The 14314-nt window shown below is 40.7% G+C and overlaps 1 protein-coding gene across 1 annotated transcript in view; it reads left to right on the top strand.

Annotated features, from left to right (window-relative positions):
* PRELID2 (PRELI domain containing 2) overlaps positions 1 to 14314 on the top strand; it is a 70115-nt gene that overhangs the window by 50429 nt on the left and 5372 nt on the right. The window contains exon 5 of the mRNA XM_018561659.1: positions 11733 to 11838. Within this exon, the coding sequence (XP_018417161.1) occupies positions 11733 to 11838 (106 nt within the window). The remainder of the gene's footprint in view (positions 1 to 11732; positions 11839 to 14314) is intronic.

Genomic DNA, 14314 nt, shown 5'->3' with positions numbered 1-14314 from the left:
ATTATCTGTATTCCTTTAGGGCTGTAGGCTGCCAAGTCTTTAGCACTTTTGCCTCACAGCAATGCTGGTGGATGTCAAACCTAGAAGACCAAATGCATCTAGTAGCAGAGGTAAATAGCTGCAGGGGCAGTGCTAGACCGGATGGGAGTGTTGCATCCAGAGCTTGTTTTTTTTTCATTTCTAGGGTGCCATTAACAATGCTCAGAGTTGGGGATTAACTATAATATTAAATGTGGTCTCGCTCACTACTCTAGGTAGTATTGCAAGGCAATGAGAATTTAAAAAATGACTAAGCAGGATCACATTTATTTTGGCAGGTAAACAATTTCACAAATATGTTTACAAATGTGCATTTAATGTTTGTCTAAAGTTCAGCTTCAAGTTCCAGTGCTTTCTTCACAGTGAACTTTACGCTTATATTAAAGGAGAACTATGGGGTTAGGGATTTTCCCCATAGTTCTAAGGGTAACGGGAGGACACAAACTAGCATCCTCTCCTCACCCAAAGCTCAGTATACCGCGAGCTACAGCTCGCGGTATACTGAGATGCCGCAGCTGAAACGAATCCCGACAATTATGTCTGAATCTGCCCAGCTGTGTGAGTGACAGCTGGTTCAGCCTATCTGGAGGCAGAGCCAGCTGTACCCGCCCCATCCGTTCCACCAGTCAACGCTGGAGGATCGGAGGGGGGTATCCAGTCCCTCCCCTCTGCCGTGACAGTATCAAGAAGTGAGCGAACGCCGGTATGTGTTCGCTCACTTCCGATCTACTGAGCCGACCTGTGACAGTTTCATTGTCGCAGGTAGGCTAGAACTATGAGGATGAGTGAAAATCACTCACCTCATAGTTCTCTTTTAAGTTATATACATATCGGAGGTTTCATTATGTGCATAACATGTGTTACTATGCAGTATGATTTTTTCATACAATGTGAACTAATGTTCAATCCCTGGACTCTAGCATTGTAAGTAATTTGTGTTTATAACTTTCTGTCAGTTTCAGGGTAAAGCATAACACATCACATTTGCCTGCAGCAATATCACAGTAAATCTGCCTGTACTGGAGGTGGCCATGTTTTTGGGGACAAGGGTATTTGATGCATGTTGAACATTATCATTGCAACCCCGTCCTTAATAAATCTGCCAAACTGAGCAATTTATGTGGGCCTACTTTCTGCACACAATAGCATTCAGAAGATTATAGGCATATGCCATGTTGATGTTATAGATTTAAACTGCCATTTCCTTAATACAGTGGATTTGCAACTCTAAAGTCTGTTCTTGTCCATTGAGCTCTACCCAAAGAGGACCTTTTACGTCTTGGGACCCTTACTTCTCTTGTCTGTTAGAATGATGTGCCAGACCTGATCATTTTAATTGACAAGTCTTCAAATATAAAGGCTGTCAGCAGAAGTATAATGTGTAGCATATTGGGTGGAGAGCTTCCTTAACATCTTTTTCTGGCATACTTACTTCACTATTCTCAGTTGCATGTGAACTACTTTCATCTAATGTATGTTAATTTTACCAGCAATTTGTTTTTGTTCTTTTAAACTAGTGTGCATGTTGTCAATCTTCTATATATCTAGGTTGGTTCTTAAGTCATATTGATTGCAGAATTCTACTCCTAATCCCTCAAATTATAGGTATCAATGCTTCATTTTACATGACTATCATACTCACTGCTGGATAGAACTGCTTGTGATGATAACGTTTATGTAACAATAGCCATTTACTAGACAGAAAATCACAACTTGGGCCAATATAATTTTATAGGCTCTTTCTGGTTACCTTGGTTTCTTTCTGTACAATTACAGTGCAATCACTGAATGTTACAAAGCACAATAATCAACAAGCAGAATAGACACTTGTTTGAAAGATTGGTCCATTTTTGAATGTGCCATAAATATTTACTATCTTGTTATACTGCCATATAAAATATATGCAACGGAGGATATAGACATATACATTTTAAAACCAAACCATTTAGATCACCTGCATTTTCCTTAGAACACTGCACACACCTTTATCCTCTTCAGCACATACACCTGTATTTCTCTGAAGTAGAACTGTGTCCAGGCTTTTAAAATTGAAATGTTTTACATATTGTGTAACTGCAGCCACTGTGGAGTAATTCTTCCTTTAAAGTTTGCAGCAGAAGCTTCATAATTTTTTTTATTTTCAGTTTTGTTCAGTAGCTTAGTTCTCTCCTGCCAGCAGTGAGCTGGCATCTTGCCATTTTTTTTAAAGTCTCTCCCTAAGGGCCCATTCACACCTGCCTGGCGCATGCACTAATGCAGTTTATTTTACACTATTCAAGAAAATCTACATTCTTTTTTTTCTGCCACAGCCCACCACAATAAACATTAATATGTTATTGTGCAATGTGGCCCTCTGCTACAAAGGTGCATGCTGGTGGTACATTGGAATGCGTATCCATGCATTGTGATAACATCCGTAGTAACTCAAAGCAATGGGCTCTAAAAACAAAACAGAGTAGGGTCATAGGAATAGGCAAGAGTGCTGAGACACATATATATATACATCTTCACTGCTGCTATTGAGAACTTTGAAAATGAATTGCTCTACAGAGCTGTAACTACTACGGTCATAGAAAAAATCCACAAAAACAAAATACTAATCCACATGGAGAAGAGAGTTTTATATAAGGGATTTAGGGTTAACTCATGGTTTATTAATGAAGAGTTTTACTAAAAAAAAGTTACAGGTTTGCTGCATCTAATTAAAATATAGCAAAATCAATACATTTTAATCAGCTTCTACCGTAATTACAATGTAATTAAATCTTTACATTGAAATAAGCTGCTTCCAAGATCTACAGCCAAGTACAGTGTGACAAAATCTTTACCTTGTTTGAATCAATGATCAGTGTAACCAGCTGCTAACCTGATCACTAAAGCAGACTGTATTAGCATCTCTTTTAAGGTGGCCATACACTGTACAACCATCGCAAGACCTTTAGTCTTGCGATGTTTGTAAAGTGATTAAAAAAACGTACGATCTGCCCATCTTGGACAGGCAGATCATACTCTCGATCATCGCAAGCCCACCCCGCTGAGGGCCAGGCTTCCGATGACCGCAATGCTGAACGGAAGACGTGAATGGATCGACGGAAGACGTGCGACCGTACAGTAGAAACGGTCGCACGCCTCCCATACACTGCACGATTCTCGTACGATCGCGGGATTTCCCGCGATTCTAGTACGAGAATCGTGCAGTGTATGGGCACCTTTACACAGACTGTGACCTCAGCTGCCAAACTGACAGTATGTCCTGTAAAATACCATAAGTTATTGCATAAAAAAAAGGTTGTGAACTCTTCTAAAAAAAAAATAGTCAAATAATCCACAATAACAAAATAAAATGGTTAAATTCTGCAGAAAGAATATAAGGTAGCTGTCACGTATGCACACAAATATATCTTTCTCATTGAGGGTCATAGGATTCAGAGATGTTTTGGTTGTATTGCCACCTACATGAGGATTTGGACGCTGGCAAAAAGAGTGGCTAGCCTGCTTTAACCTCTCCCACATGCCTGAGTTCTTTGCTAGCGCTCTAGGAGGATGGATGTCTTCCCCACTGAGAAATGTTTAACCGTTTTTACAATCCATCTTCTTTTTAAACAATGTTTTCTTCATCTAGAAACTGTTTGAGCCTGTCTCTATATGCAGTTTTCTGGATTGGCCTATCCACTGCAGTAGCTTTGGAGTCTGTATCTGGACTCTGCTGAGTTAAATGATTGCTAAGCCTGTCTGCAATTATGACCTTCGAGTGCTTTCCAGTTACTAAGCAGCAGAACACTTTCCTAATCCAGAGCCATGGCACAGTCTCTGGTTTGTCCCAGTCTCTGAAGAACCTTTTAATGAATAGGTCATGCATGTAGGCCGACCACCAGACTCTGCTTATAAACGATTTACATCTTCCAAAACTTTTGCAATCCAATATTCATTTTTGAAGGGCTTTATTAAGAAGTGGACTGTTCTCACAATTGATCTGGTGGTGTCCCATCTTAACAAAGCACTGGAGGATGCATCAGTATTTACGGATCCCATAGACAAATGTTTAGAAACTCCAAAGCCTTGTTTTAATTAGCAGCCCTTGCATTTTAACCTGCCATGGCAGTGTTTTTAGTCTGCCAAACATTAGGGGAATAGATTAAACTCATGAAAAGGGTGCAGCTTTACTTCATACTAATCTTCTATTTGTGAACCAATTAGAGTTCATGCCAACAGCCCTGCACTACTGTGTAGATGTGTTTAGTGGATGTCTCCCATCGGTGGCTGAAATATTGGGCTGCTGAGCAGACATGTAAGAAGCAATTACTGTGCATGCCTTTCAAGTGACCATGTATTTTCCTGGCGGCTTTGTACACCCTTATCAATAGCTTCAGCCAGGGAATGTCAGCTGCCAGTGGCAAGATTCTAGAGACGGCAGCTGAATGTAAATACAGCAGGTAGTGGTAATCCTTCCTTCTGATATCATTAAAGATCGTCACAACGGACACCAGCCTCATAGGCTGAGGAGTAGTCCTACGCATCTTGTCAGTGCAGGAGACTTGAATGCCGGAGGAATCCTGGCTGCCAATCAACATTCTGGATCTCCAAGCAATATGGTTGACTACACCACTGGACATCTTGATCTTCTGAGGATTTTGATAAGGATACAGCCAGACAGTTCTACTGCAGTAGTACCTCAACCACCATGGAGGATATTCTGCCCCAAGGGCCAGTTTACCATCCTGCCTCATGTTTGTTGGCTTTAATGCCATGATTGTTAATGCCCAAATCTTAACAGCTAAAGGGTCTCTCAAACTCTGATCTCCACGATCTTAAAAGCAAGAAGACCACTTCCTATAAGATCTACCATCACACATGGAAGACATGCTTCAATTGGTTCAAGGAAAAACTTTTATACCGGAAAATACTTTGTGGGACAAATGCTGACTTCTTTTTTTTTTTTACAATCAGGCTTGTATCAATAATTGCTCCGGAACACTAATAGGGGTCAGATCTCAGCGCTTGTATGAGAAACATCCTGTACATAAGTTTCAATCAGATAACTCCCCCTGTCAATCCACCTTTTTGGCTCCATGGGATTTTAATCTTATCTCGGTTCCCATTTTAACCCATCAGGAATATTCCTCTTTTCACTCTCATTTAGAAGGTTGCATTCCTTGTAGCCATTACCTTCCTGTGGTATGTGTCTGAATTAGCAGGTTCTTTCTGTAGATTTTTGGTTTTACACAAGGACATTGTGGTATTTAGGCCTAGAGCTTCTTTTCTTCCCAAGTTGGTTTCAGCATTTCGCCTCAACCATTACATTGCACTTATGTCCCTGTCCAGCCCCAGTACATCAGAAGCAGAATGCCCTTCATTGTTTGGATGCAGTTTGTGGTCTACTTATGCGTCTACTTCAGAGCCACTGTTTTTTCATTAGAAAGCCTGACAGCCTCGTTGTCATCACTCATGGTCCCTGCAAAGGGGAACCTGCTTCTTGCTCCACCAAGTGGCTGAGACAAATCGTTTAAGCTCAAGGTCTTAAGGATTGGGCATTCTACTATCTGTGATTTACTTTTAGGGCTGCCACCTGGTCTTCTGTTCACACGTTCTCTAAATTTTAGCAAATTTTTTCCAGGTGGATGTTCAAGCCTCGTCTGATGCTAGCTTGGAGATAAGGCCCTTCAGTCAGCTCTTGGAGCTGCAGGCAGTCCCCAGTTTGTTTTTTTGCTATTGTAGTTGGACTTGTTAGCGTTGTTTGCTGTGTTGCCCACCCTTCAAGTGGTCTGCTTTAGAACATTCTAGTTGTCTCTGAATCCCACGTCCCTCAGTGAATGAGAAAGAAAATTTTATTTTTGTACTCGGATTCTTCAGTCCAGGAATTAGTCAAATCTTTGCTCCTGTGTAAGAGTTCTGGGACTGATGGTAGCTTCCTTTGGGCAGTCCCATATACCCAGTTCTACTCTAGACTCCTAGAGGCAGGATGTTTCATTCTAGAAGATGTCAGTCCCAAGTCTAGAATGGCCGATAATCTGGCACCAAGGCACAGGTTGTCACTGGCTTAGTGACTCAATTCAGCTCTGGGCTCAGGGCTTTCTTTACGGTCTCACGAAAGATCCTCACAATAGATGCCATCCTGTCAGATGGGGGAGGAAACAGTGAACAATTGGCAGGTAGATATCCTCTGCTATCAGGACCTGGATCCTGGGGACTGGACCCTATAACCGGAGGTATTCCAGGTCCTTTGTTGCATTTGAGGGACACCGGACGTGAACCTTCTGGTCTCCGCATTCCACAAACTAACTAAACAGATTTATTTCCAGCTGCAGAATTCTCTTTTGGAGCAGTGGCTGCTCTGGTAACTGTGTGATTTAGTACAGCCTGATCTAAGCCATTCTGGCTCTGCAATTCCTTCCTTGTCTTCCTCGTAGGATCTAGATGGAAGGCATTCCAGGGAACTTTATAGTTCCAGTTTGGCCCAGGCTACTGTGTACTCCAATGTGTTAGGCTACTGGTGGATGCTCCATTGGCTTTCCTAGACAATCTGACCGAGGCCTTTTTTTCTTTTCATTTTTTGTTTACATGTTATATTCCACATTTTAGGGTTGAAAATTACTTAAAACCCCCAATCATTATATATTTTCTGAAAGCGGAGACCCTATAGAATGCAATGGTGGCAGTTGCAAATGTTTATGTTGCACAATATTAGCACAACTCCTTATCAGACCACAAAATGTAGTGAAACATGCACTTAAATGCCCCAAAACACAATAAAATACCCATTTGTTTCATAAAATATAAAACAAAGTTACAATGAGTAAATAGATGCCCAGGTTAAAAATTGTGTGCGTCTGTGAAACTTCAACAAAATTTCAGTACCCCAAAAAGTCCATAGATGCCGCTTTAGAAGCCCCCATAGGTCATCAATTTAGAGATACGCACTTCTATCAGACTTTGTGAATGCGGTGGAATGTGAGATCGTACTCAAGGAGTCGGATAGTGACATTTCAGGACCGAACAGCTGTTCCAGGGCAGATCAGTTCTCCTGCACATACGATTTGCGATGCCGATCTGCCCTGGAACAGCTGAGAAAGCATTGGAATGCTTGACCTATTGGCGGTCACACAAGCCACAGCCAAAAAACTGGGCGGGATTACATTGAAATGTGTGACCACGTCACCGATCACACATTGTTACGTAGTCACAAACTTTGATAGAACACCGCCATCAGGGGGTATGGCCGGTACCCATGTGAGGGGTCTGGGGGGCCTCTTACATGAGTATCAGCTGTGACAGGGGAGGGGGTGGAGGAGGCCAGGCCCCAGCAGCAGCAGGTAAGATGAGTTGGGAGGAGGTACAGGGAAAGGGACCCCGGCGAGCAGCCCACCTGAGGCCCTGCAGAGCCCATTATAGAGAGTCTCAGATGGGCTGTGCAGGATCTATGGTGTGCTCTGCAGGGTCACTCTCATGTGGGCTCTTCGGGGTCTCAGGTAAGCCCATAGTCCAGTGCATTACTAAGTTCACATATACCTATATACATGCTATACATAGCATAAAGGTAAAAAAGGATATATGCAGTGTTATCTTCATTTTATATGTCAAAAGGGTTTTGTGGTGTTTTCTTTTCTGTGGGAAACTGGTCCAAATGGCTCTTTGAGTGTTTAAGGTTGCTGACCCCTGTCCTATGGGCACGTTGACAAACTTCTAGATCATTAGGTACCATCACATTCCATCACAAACAATTTATCCCCACACAGCTACCTCCTCATGTATCACTGGCCCCTCCCTTTTTAGATTGCAAGCCCTCACGGGCAGGGCCCATCCTCTTGTCTTGAATTGTATTGTAATGTCTTCCTTATATTGTAAAGTGATGTGCAAACTTTTGGCGCTATATAAATCCTGTATAATAATTATGTTAATTAGGAGTAGGATAGAACTTATGGAAATTCGATACAGACATACATATTTATTTTCCGTTTTTGACCATAGACACCCTTTTAATTTGGACAATTGAATTTGATAATACAGCCCTGGAGATATTCGAAGTGAGGGTGTTGAGGAAATAGTGACCTCTAGTGACATATCTGCAAAGCTGCTAACACACCCACTGATCACTACTCGGTTTTCTCTGTACTTTTCAGCTTAGCTCTGCTCAACAACAGGGTTTCAGACTGCATAACCAAGTCAGATTGTTTTGTATTGTTAGGCAGTCTTTGTTTATGGCAGTATTACACTTGCCCTCAGAGTCAGGCCAAGGCATATGCAGGAGAGAATCCTGTGGTAGTTAATGCAGGTGATGTAGGAGCCTCTTTTGCCTCTGCCTCACCCTAGCCTGCTCCTGCATTGTGCAGGAGCTGGCTGTCAACTTGACAGCTTAGTCCTGAACATTACACTTGGAGAATGGCTCTCCTGGTTTAATTAGTGGGGCTTCTCTGTTTATTGTGATATCCGCCCCAGCTCTGTATCAGGAGTACTAGTAATAAAGTTAACAGGTACAGTATGTACTGCATATCCTGCCAGAGCTTTGGCAAGAAGTAGACTGAAGATTAAAATGTGAATTTCCAAGTCCGGGACTACCTAAGCCATCAGTCAATACTTCACTGGCAGATTAATTGATTCTAAGCAATCGTTGTCGTAGATCCCAAGATCATTCTTCCATTCATGAAAGGGAGCTCTCAATTAGTGTCTATTATTGGGCTAAATCATGCTTTAGAAGGCCATCTCACCTATTGTCAGAAGAGGCTGTGTCTTTTTTATATCAAAGACTTTTTAATTAAACTGCCATCCAAAAAACAATTAAGATAGAGCTTCTGTATTTAACTAGTCAATATTTCAGCAGATAAATCTCATTAATAGACTTCTCTTTATGACTCATGGAATGGGGCTTCAGGTTGGCTTATACTACCTAGATCAATTTCCGATCAATATTCTCCAGTAAATTTCCATTTAGACAGCTCTCAGTGAAAAATAAATAACTTGTGTTGATGATTTTGCCATAGTACACTGGGGTACAATGACTTAGGATATGGAACATTTTAAGCTATTTTTATGTTATTGCAATCAGTCATTTGAGTCCATAAACCATACTATTGTACAAGAGTGATAACAAAGATATTAACAGTTTAGTATTCTAAATCGGAGAACGATTCAAAACTATCCCTCTTGAAGTTTTGCTGATCCTTTGGCTTCAAAATTGTGGAGCACTGACCCGAAACAAGTCCACAGAATAGGTCCCCAGACTTCCTTGATGTGCCTATTTTTTCCCAGGTTAGTGTCTTAAAAAAAAAAAAAAAAATAAGTTTGTAGACAACGGGTCAGCATGTTAGTCAGGAAACTTGTATTTTTAAAAAGAGGTAAGCAATGGCAGCTTCCATATTTTTCTTATGACGCATTCATATATAAGAATAAGCACTTACGACAGATGAGCCAACATGCATGCAAATGTCTTATTAGTGGTTATCTTACTCTGACATCAGACACACCTTTAAAGTTGAACTCCGGGATAGCAGTTTCTTTAAATAAGGCAGTTATATAGCACCGACAATTAACGCAGGAGCTTACAATCTAAAGTCATGATCATACATACATACACTTATTTGGTCCAATTTAGACAGGAGTGAATTAACCCACCAGTATATCTTTGGAATGTGGGCAGGAACTGGAGTACTAAGAAGACACCCATACAAGCAAAGTAGAATGTGGAAACTTCATGTAGTGACAAGTTTAGTTTTTTGGCTTTTGAATGCTATTTCCTGTTGTGAAGACTGATTACCCCACTCTGATTGACCTATCACTTTACCACTCTCCAGTAGTTCTAGTCAGTGAGGAGTCTGCAGGGTTTGGTTAGTCAGCTAATCAGATTTAGTCAGTTAATCAGTACTGCTTATGGAAACATCCGGGATTAGACCTCTGCCTCCAGTCAGTGCAGATCATAGATACAGAGTCCCTGATCTGCATCTTAGCTGGGGAGGAATGGAGAGTGGGCTTTGAATGGCTTTTTTTTTTTATATAGTCACCAAAAATTGCCAGGTAGGTCAGCAAAAATGCCCTAGGGAGAACAAAATACACACAAACACAAGTACCATTCAACTGCTGGACTTTCTTTTATCTGTTCTGCTTTTTTTAAATGTGTTTTTGTGCATTTTAAAAGAAATGGTCTTGGAAATTGTCTATATTTTTTTAAATCTGAGGCGTGTTACAGTAATTCGAAAGAGACTTAAGAATTTTATATACATTAACAATATTAGTATGAACTAGTATACTGTAGTTTGTTTTGTGCTTTATTATCTCTCTACAAATGACAGTAGGTCATATTGTGGGATGGTGTCCACTAACTTCTGGTGTGTTGTGCATACTTGTTAGGGAACCAAAAATCAGACAGAAATGTAACGTGCAGGTTAAAAATGAGTTGTTTGCCATTTTTGTTTGTTATTTTCAATAAAGTCCAGTACGTCGTTAGTGCCAAGCCTGAGGTCAGATGCCAAAGCATGTAGTCAGCCAAACCAGGTCAAGGATCAGGATGAATGAAAACAATAGCCGGACTCGGCAACCGGGAGATCAGTCAGCCAGAGCCAGGGTGATACATGAAGAATCGGAACAGCAGCACTTGGTAGATCTGAACACATGCAATGGCACAGACTAAATTGACAAAATGATGGTTCAATAGGGAACTGGTGTTGCATCATCACTGTAAGATGGGAAGTTGCCGCAGGTTTGCCAGTAGTTGCAGAATGGGGATGTTAGGTTTGGTCATATGAGGGCTCGAAAGAGAAACGAACAGTGTCAGACACACTGCAACAGAAGACAGGCTGCAGCTCAACTAGTACAAGGGGTGATCAGATCTGAAGAAGATCAAATCAAAGACAGTATAATGAGGGTCGTATTGCCTGCTAAAGTACAAAAGTATACATTTTGCATCCAGTATAGTGTGTGATCGCAACATTGTTTTCAAATCGCTTTCAGCTCAACATTGAATATAAAGAGCCGGCCAAAAAATTTATATTTCTCAGCTTGTCCGTGAATGTATGCATGAAGTGAGTGTGTTGTTGGTGGATTCAACCAATTTTTTATAGAGTTTTCAGGTGGGGGTCTATTGGTTTGTTTTGTTGATCCGTTTTTCATAATTTATTAAATAAATACAATTTATACTTTTGTACTTTAGCAGGCAATCCGACCCTCATTATACTGTCTTTGATTTGATCTTCAGATCTTATCACCCCTTATACCAGTGTCTATAATACAGTAGAGGATTGTTGAATGCCACGATAAACTGTGGCTATCACCTCAAGGAGCTTTAAATTAGGGGTTTGGTCTCTGGATATAACTTTTCTATTTTCGTTGCAGCTCAACTAGACAAGGAAGTGTTAGAAAACCCGACAATTCTGTGCAGAATTTTTGGTGACCTGAAACTGTACAGTTAAAACAAGTTGTTTGAGATCACGTACATGTGCTTACGGTCCCTAACTTAAGCTCAAATAAAACCCAATCCATTTATAACCAAAGTACAGTGATAAAGTGCTTATGATGTGGTAAAAAAAAAAAAGTTATAATCAGCCCTATACACTGGAGATATGAACTGTGTACAGAATTCTTCTACTGCCTTGCTTAATTAACCAAACCTCCGTTAGCTCCTTCTTTCTTAACTTGTGTTGTTCAAGGTGTAAACTGGCGAGCATGTAAAAACCATGTTGTTTTGTTTTTTTTTTCTTTCACTACAGGACAGAATTCATTCAGAGAGGGACAATTTCAATCACTGGGGCGGGATTACTCAATTGTGTTCTGGAAACATTTGCACAGACTTTTTTAAAACAAGGAGTCAAAAAGGTAATTTAATAAATTAATACATATATATTAATAATATATATTTTTCAGAAACAGTTACCCTGACTTTTTAACTTGCATCTGAAACGTGAAACAGTGTAGCCTCCTTCTATAGGATATCCATAAAATGTAGATGACAGTCGATCAATTTGCTGTTATTGATCTTACATCTGTGGATGGCCACCTTGCCTGCCTGTTAGCTGCCTTCATTGGGAAATAGCAATGGAGGCAGGTTGTCTAACATGTTCAATTGCTGCTTCCCTGATAAGCTGCTACCAGCGGGCTCTATTGTGCCATCAGAGCTGCCATTGATGGCCTTAGTTCACATGAGTTGCCGTTCAGTACCACCTGATGTTCTTCTTTTCTCTTTGAAGGAATGATGATAATAAAATGCATGATGAAAGATCAAATCACTGTTTAAATTAGTTTTTTCAAAGACCTCCAATAACAAAAAAGCAATAAGTATAACATGATATTTTGAAGAGCCATCTGTGTGAAGCATTCTAGTGTAAAAACAAAGTAGAAGCTTAATGTGTAACATGTACAGTACATCAGTGTAAAAAATAGATTTATAATTTCATTTAAATAAAATACTTTAAGGGAAAGGATAGTGTATATTGTTTAATCTAAACAAACCGACCAGTGGAGGCGTAGTCATTGGAACAATGTAGACACCGATCTCATGCCTGAGTCTGCCCACAAACCATGGACACACATATTGCCTGTACACAGGGTGGATTTCTCCCACTGCCCCTGTGGTACACCACTGTAAAAGTGGTTATTGAAGGATTAGGATACTGAGCAATGGAAGGCCCTGATATGAGTCATATGGATTACCTTTTTGTTCTCTTAAACCAGTGATTTAGTGGTATGGTTATACACCTGGAATTGTGGATCACCTTTACTTTTACTAAATGAAAGGCCCTTGTATGACAGTCTAAACAAGTACCAAATCCAGTTAATATGTGATTCACAAGCCTCATAAAGTAAACAGAAAAACTTCCTTTTTGCTGGCTGAGCCAAATCCTCCTTTTATTTGTGCCTTATACTCTCCCCCTCCCAGACTCTGCAGCTCACAGTGGGGGAATTTAATAACTTTCAACCCAGAAAGTAGTTTGCAGTACTAAGTGTCGCCAGGTGCTGGCTGACAAGCCAAAGGTTTATGAATAAGCAATGACCATGCTGATAGCTATGCCCCCCTGCAACATTTGTGATCCCACTGTAATGCACGCAGGTGCAACATATATGTGTGTCAACTCTGCTTTGAATTCGTGAGCACTGCAGCATTGTTTCCACCCCATTACAGATCAACAGATTTTTGTGGGACTTTGCAGGGGGACTAAAGAGAACTGCAGATCCACGTAATCTACAACTGCAACCTGGCATTCATAAGATTTTTCTGTTGGGGGTTAGGGAACACATTATTAGTTAAATCATAAAAAAAAAAAACTAAACGTGCCTACTTTAAAGTCTTTCCATTCTTTATGGAGGGGCAGTTTTGTTAACACGTTATTAGCTCTGTAAAAGTGCCTGTTGGCTCTAAGAGTAAAGTTAAAAAATGTATTTATTGATCAACTCTTGTTAAAGGCAGACCTATCTTACAAAATTATATCCACTGCTGCTCTACTTCCAAAAATGGTATCAGCACCATGAAATACTTTCTTCACTCCCTTAATCGCATAAACTGTAAGAGAAGTCATTCAATGCTCCCTTAAAAGATAAGTTTCCAGTTTCAAAAAAATTAAAAGGCAAACTAACTCATAACATCCTCCCCACCACCCAGTTCCTGCTCTGCTTTGGCACCGTAATCACTATCTCCTGCCACCCACACCAGCCAGGTATTGATTCAGGCACTTTAATACTTCACTGCACAGCCCCATCAACATAATACATGCAATGTTGAGTGGTCATGGCTCAGTACGACCACGTGAGAGTGCTGATTAATGACTGCTAAGCCCCGGGAGAAGTACACCTTTTTTTGTGTTATCCTTTAAACACATTAAATAATAGAAATGCCCAGGAATACATTAGGCAGAGAAACTGTATTTTTAGAAATCCATGGTAGCTGGTCAAAGAAACCAAATGACTAGGAAAGAATCCAAATTTAGATTGGCTTATTATGTGACCAGCCATCATGGGATCCAGGAGCAGCAATTTCTCCAGCTGAGGATTTTCTGCTGGCATTTGTATGTTTTAAAAAAAGTAGGTAAGCATTCAAGGCATTTTATATGGTTACAGGAGTGGAGTGACAGAGGAGCAAGGAAGAACTTGACGAATCCTCGATGAGTGGTCTGTAAAATTATATATTAACTCTGCATGAGACACTCTGCGGGAAGAGCTATTTCAGATAACTCGTAACAGCCAGAGTCAAACCTGCCCTGGAAAATGATACGTGGAGAATTAAAGTTTGAATATGGGCTAGGGATCTTTGCTGCTCCCCCTCTTCTCCTAGCCCACAGACCCCCCCCCCCCCCCCCCC

Source organism: Nanorana parkeri, unplaced genomic scaffold (assembly GCF_000935625.1).
Source record: "Nanorana parkeri isolate BGI_ZX_2015 unplaced genomic scaffold, ASM93562v1 scaffold536, whole genome shotgun sequence".
NCBI classification, from domain to species: domain Eukaryota; kingdom Metazoa; phylum Chordata; class Amphibia; order Anura; family Dicroglossidae; genus Nanorana; species Nanorana parkeri.
This window is presented reverse-complemented; position numbering and strand designations above follow the sequence as displayed.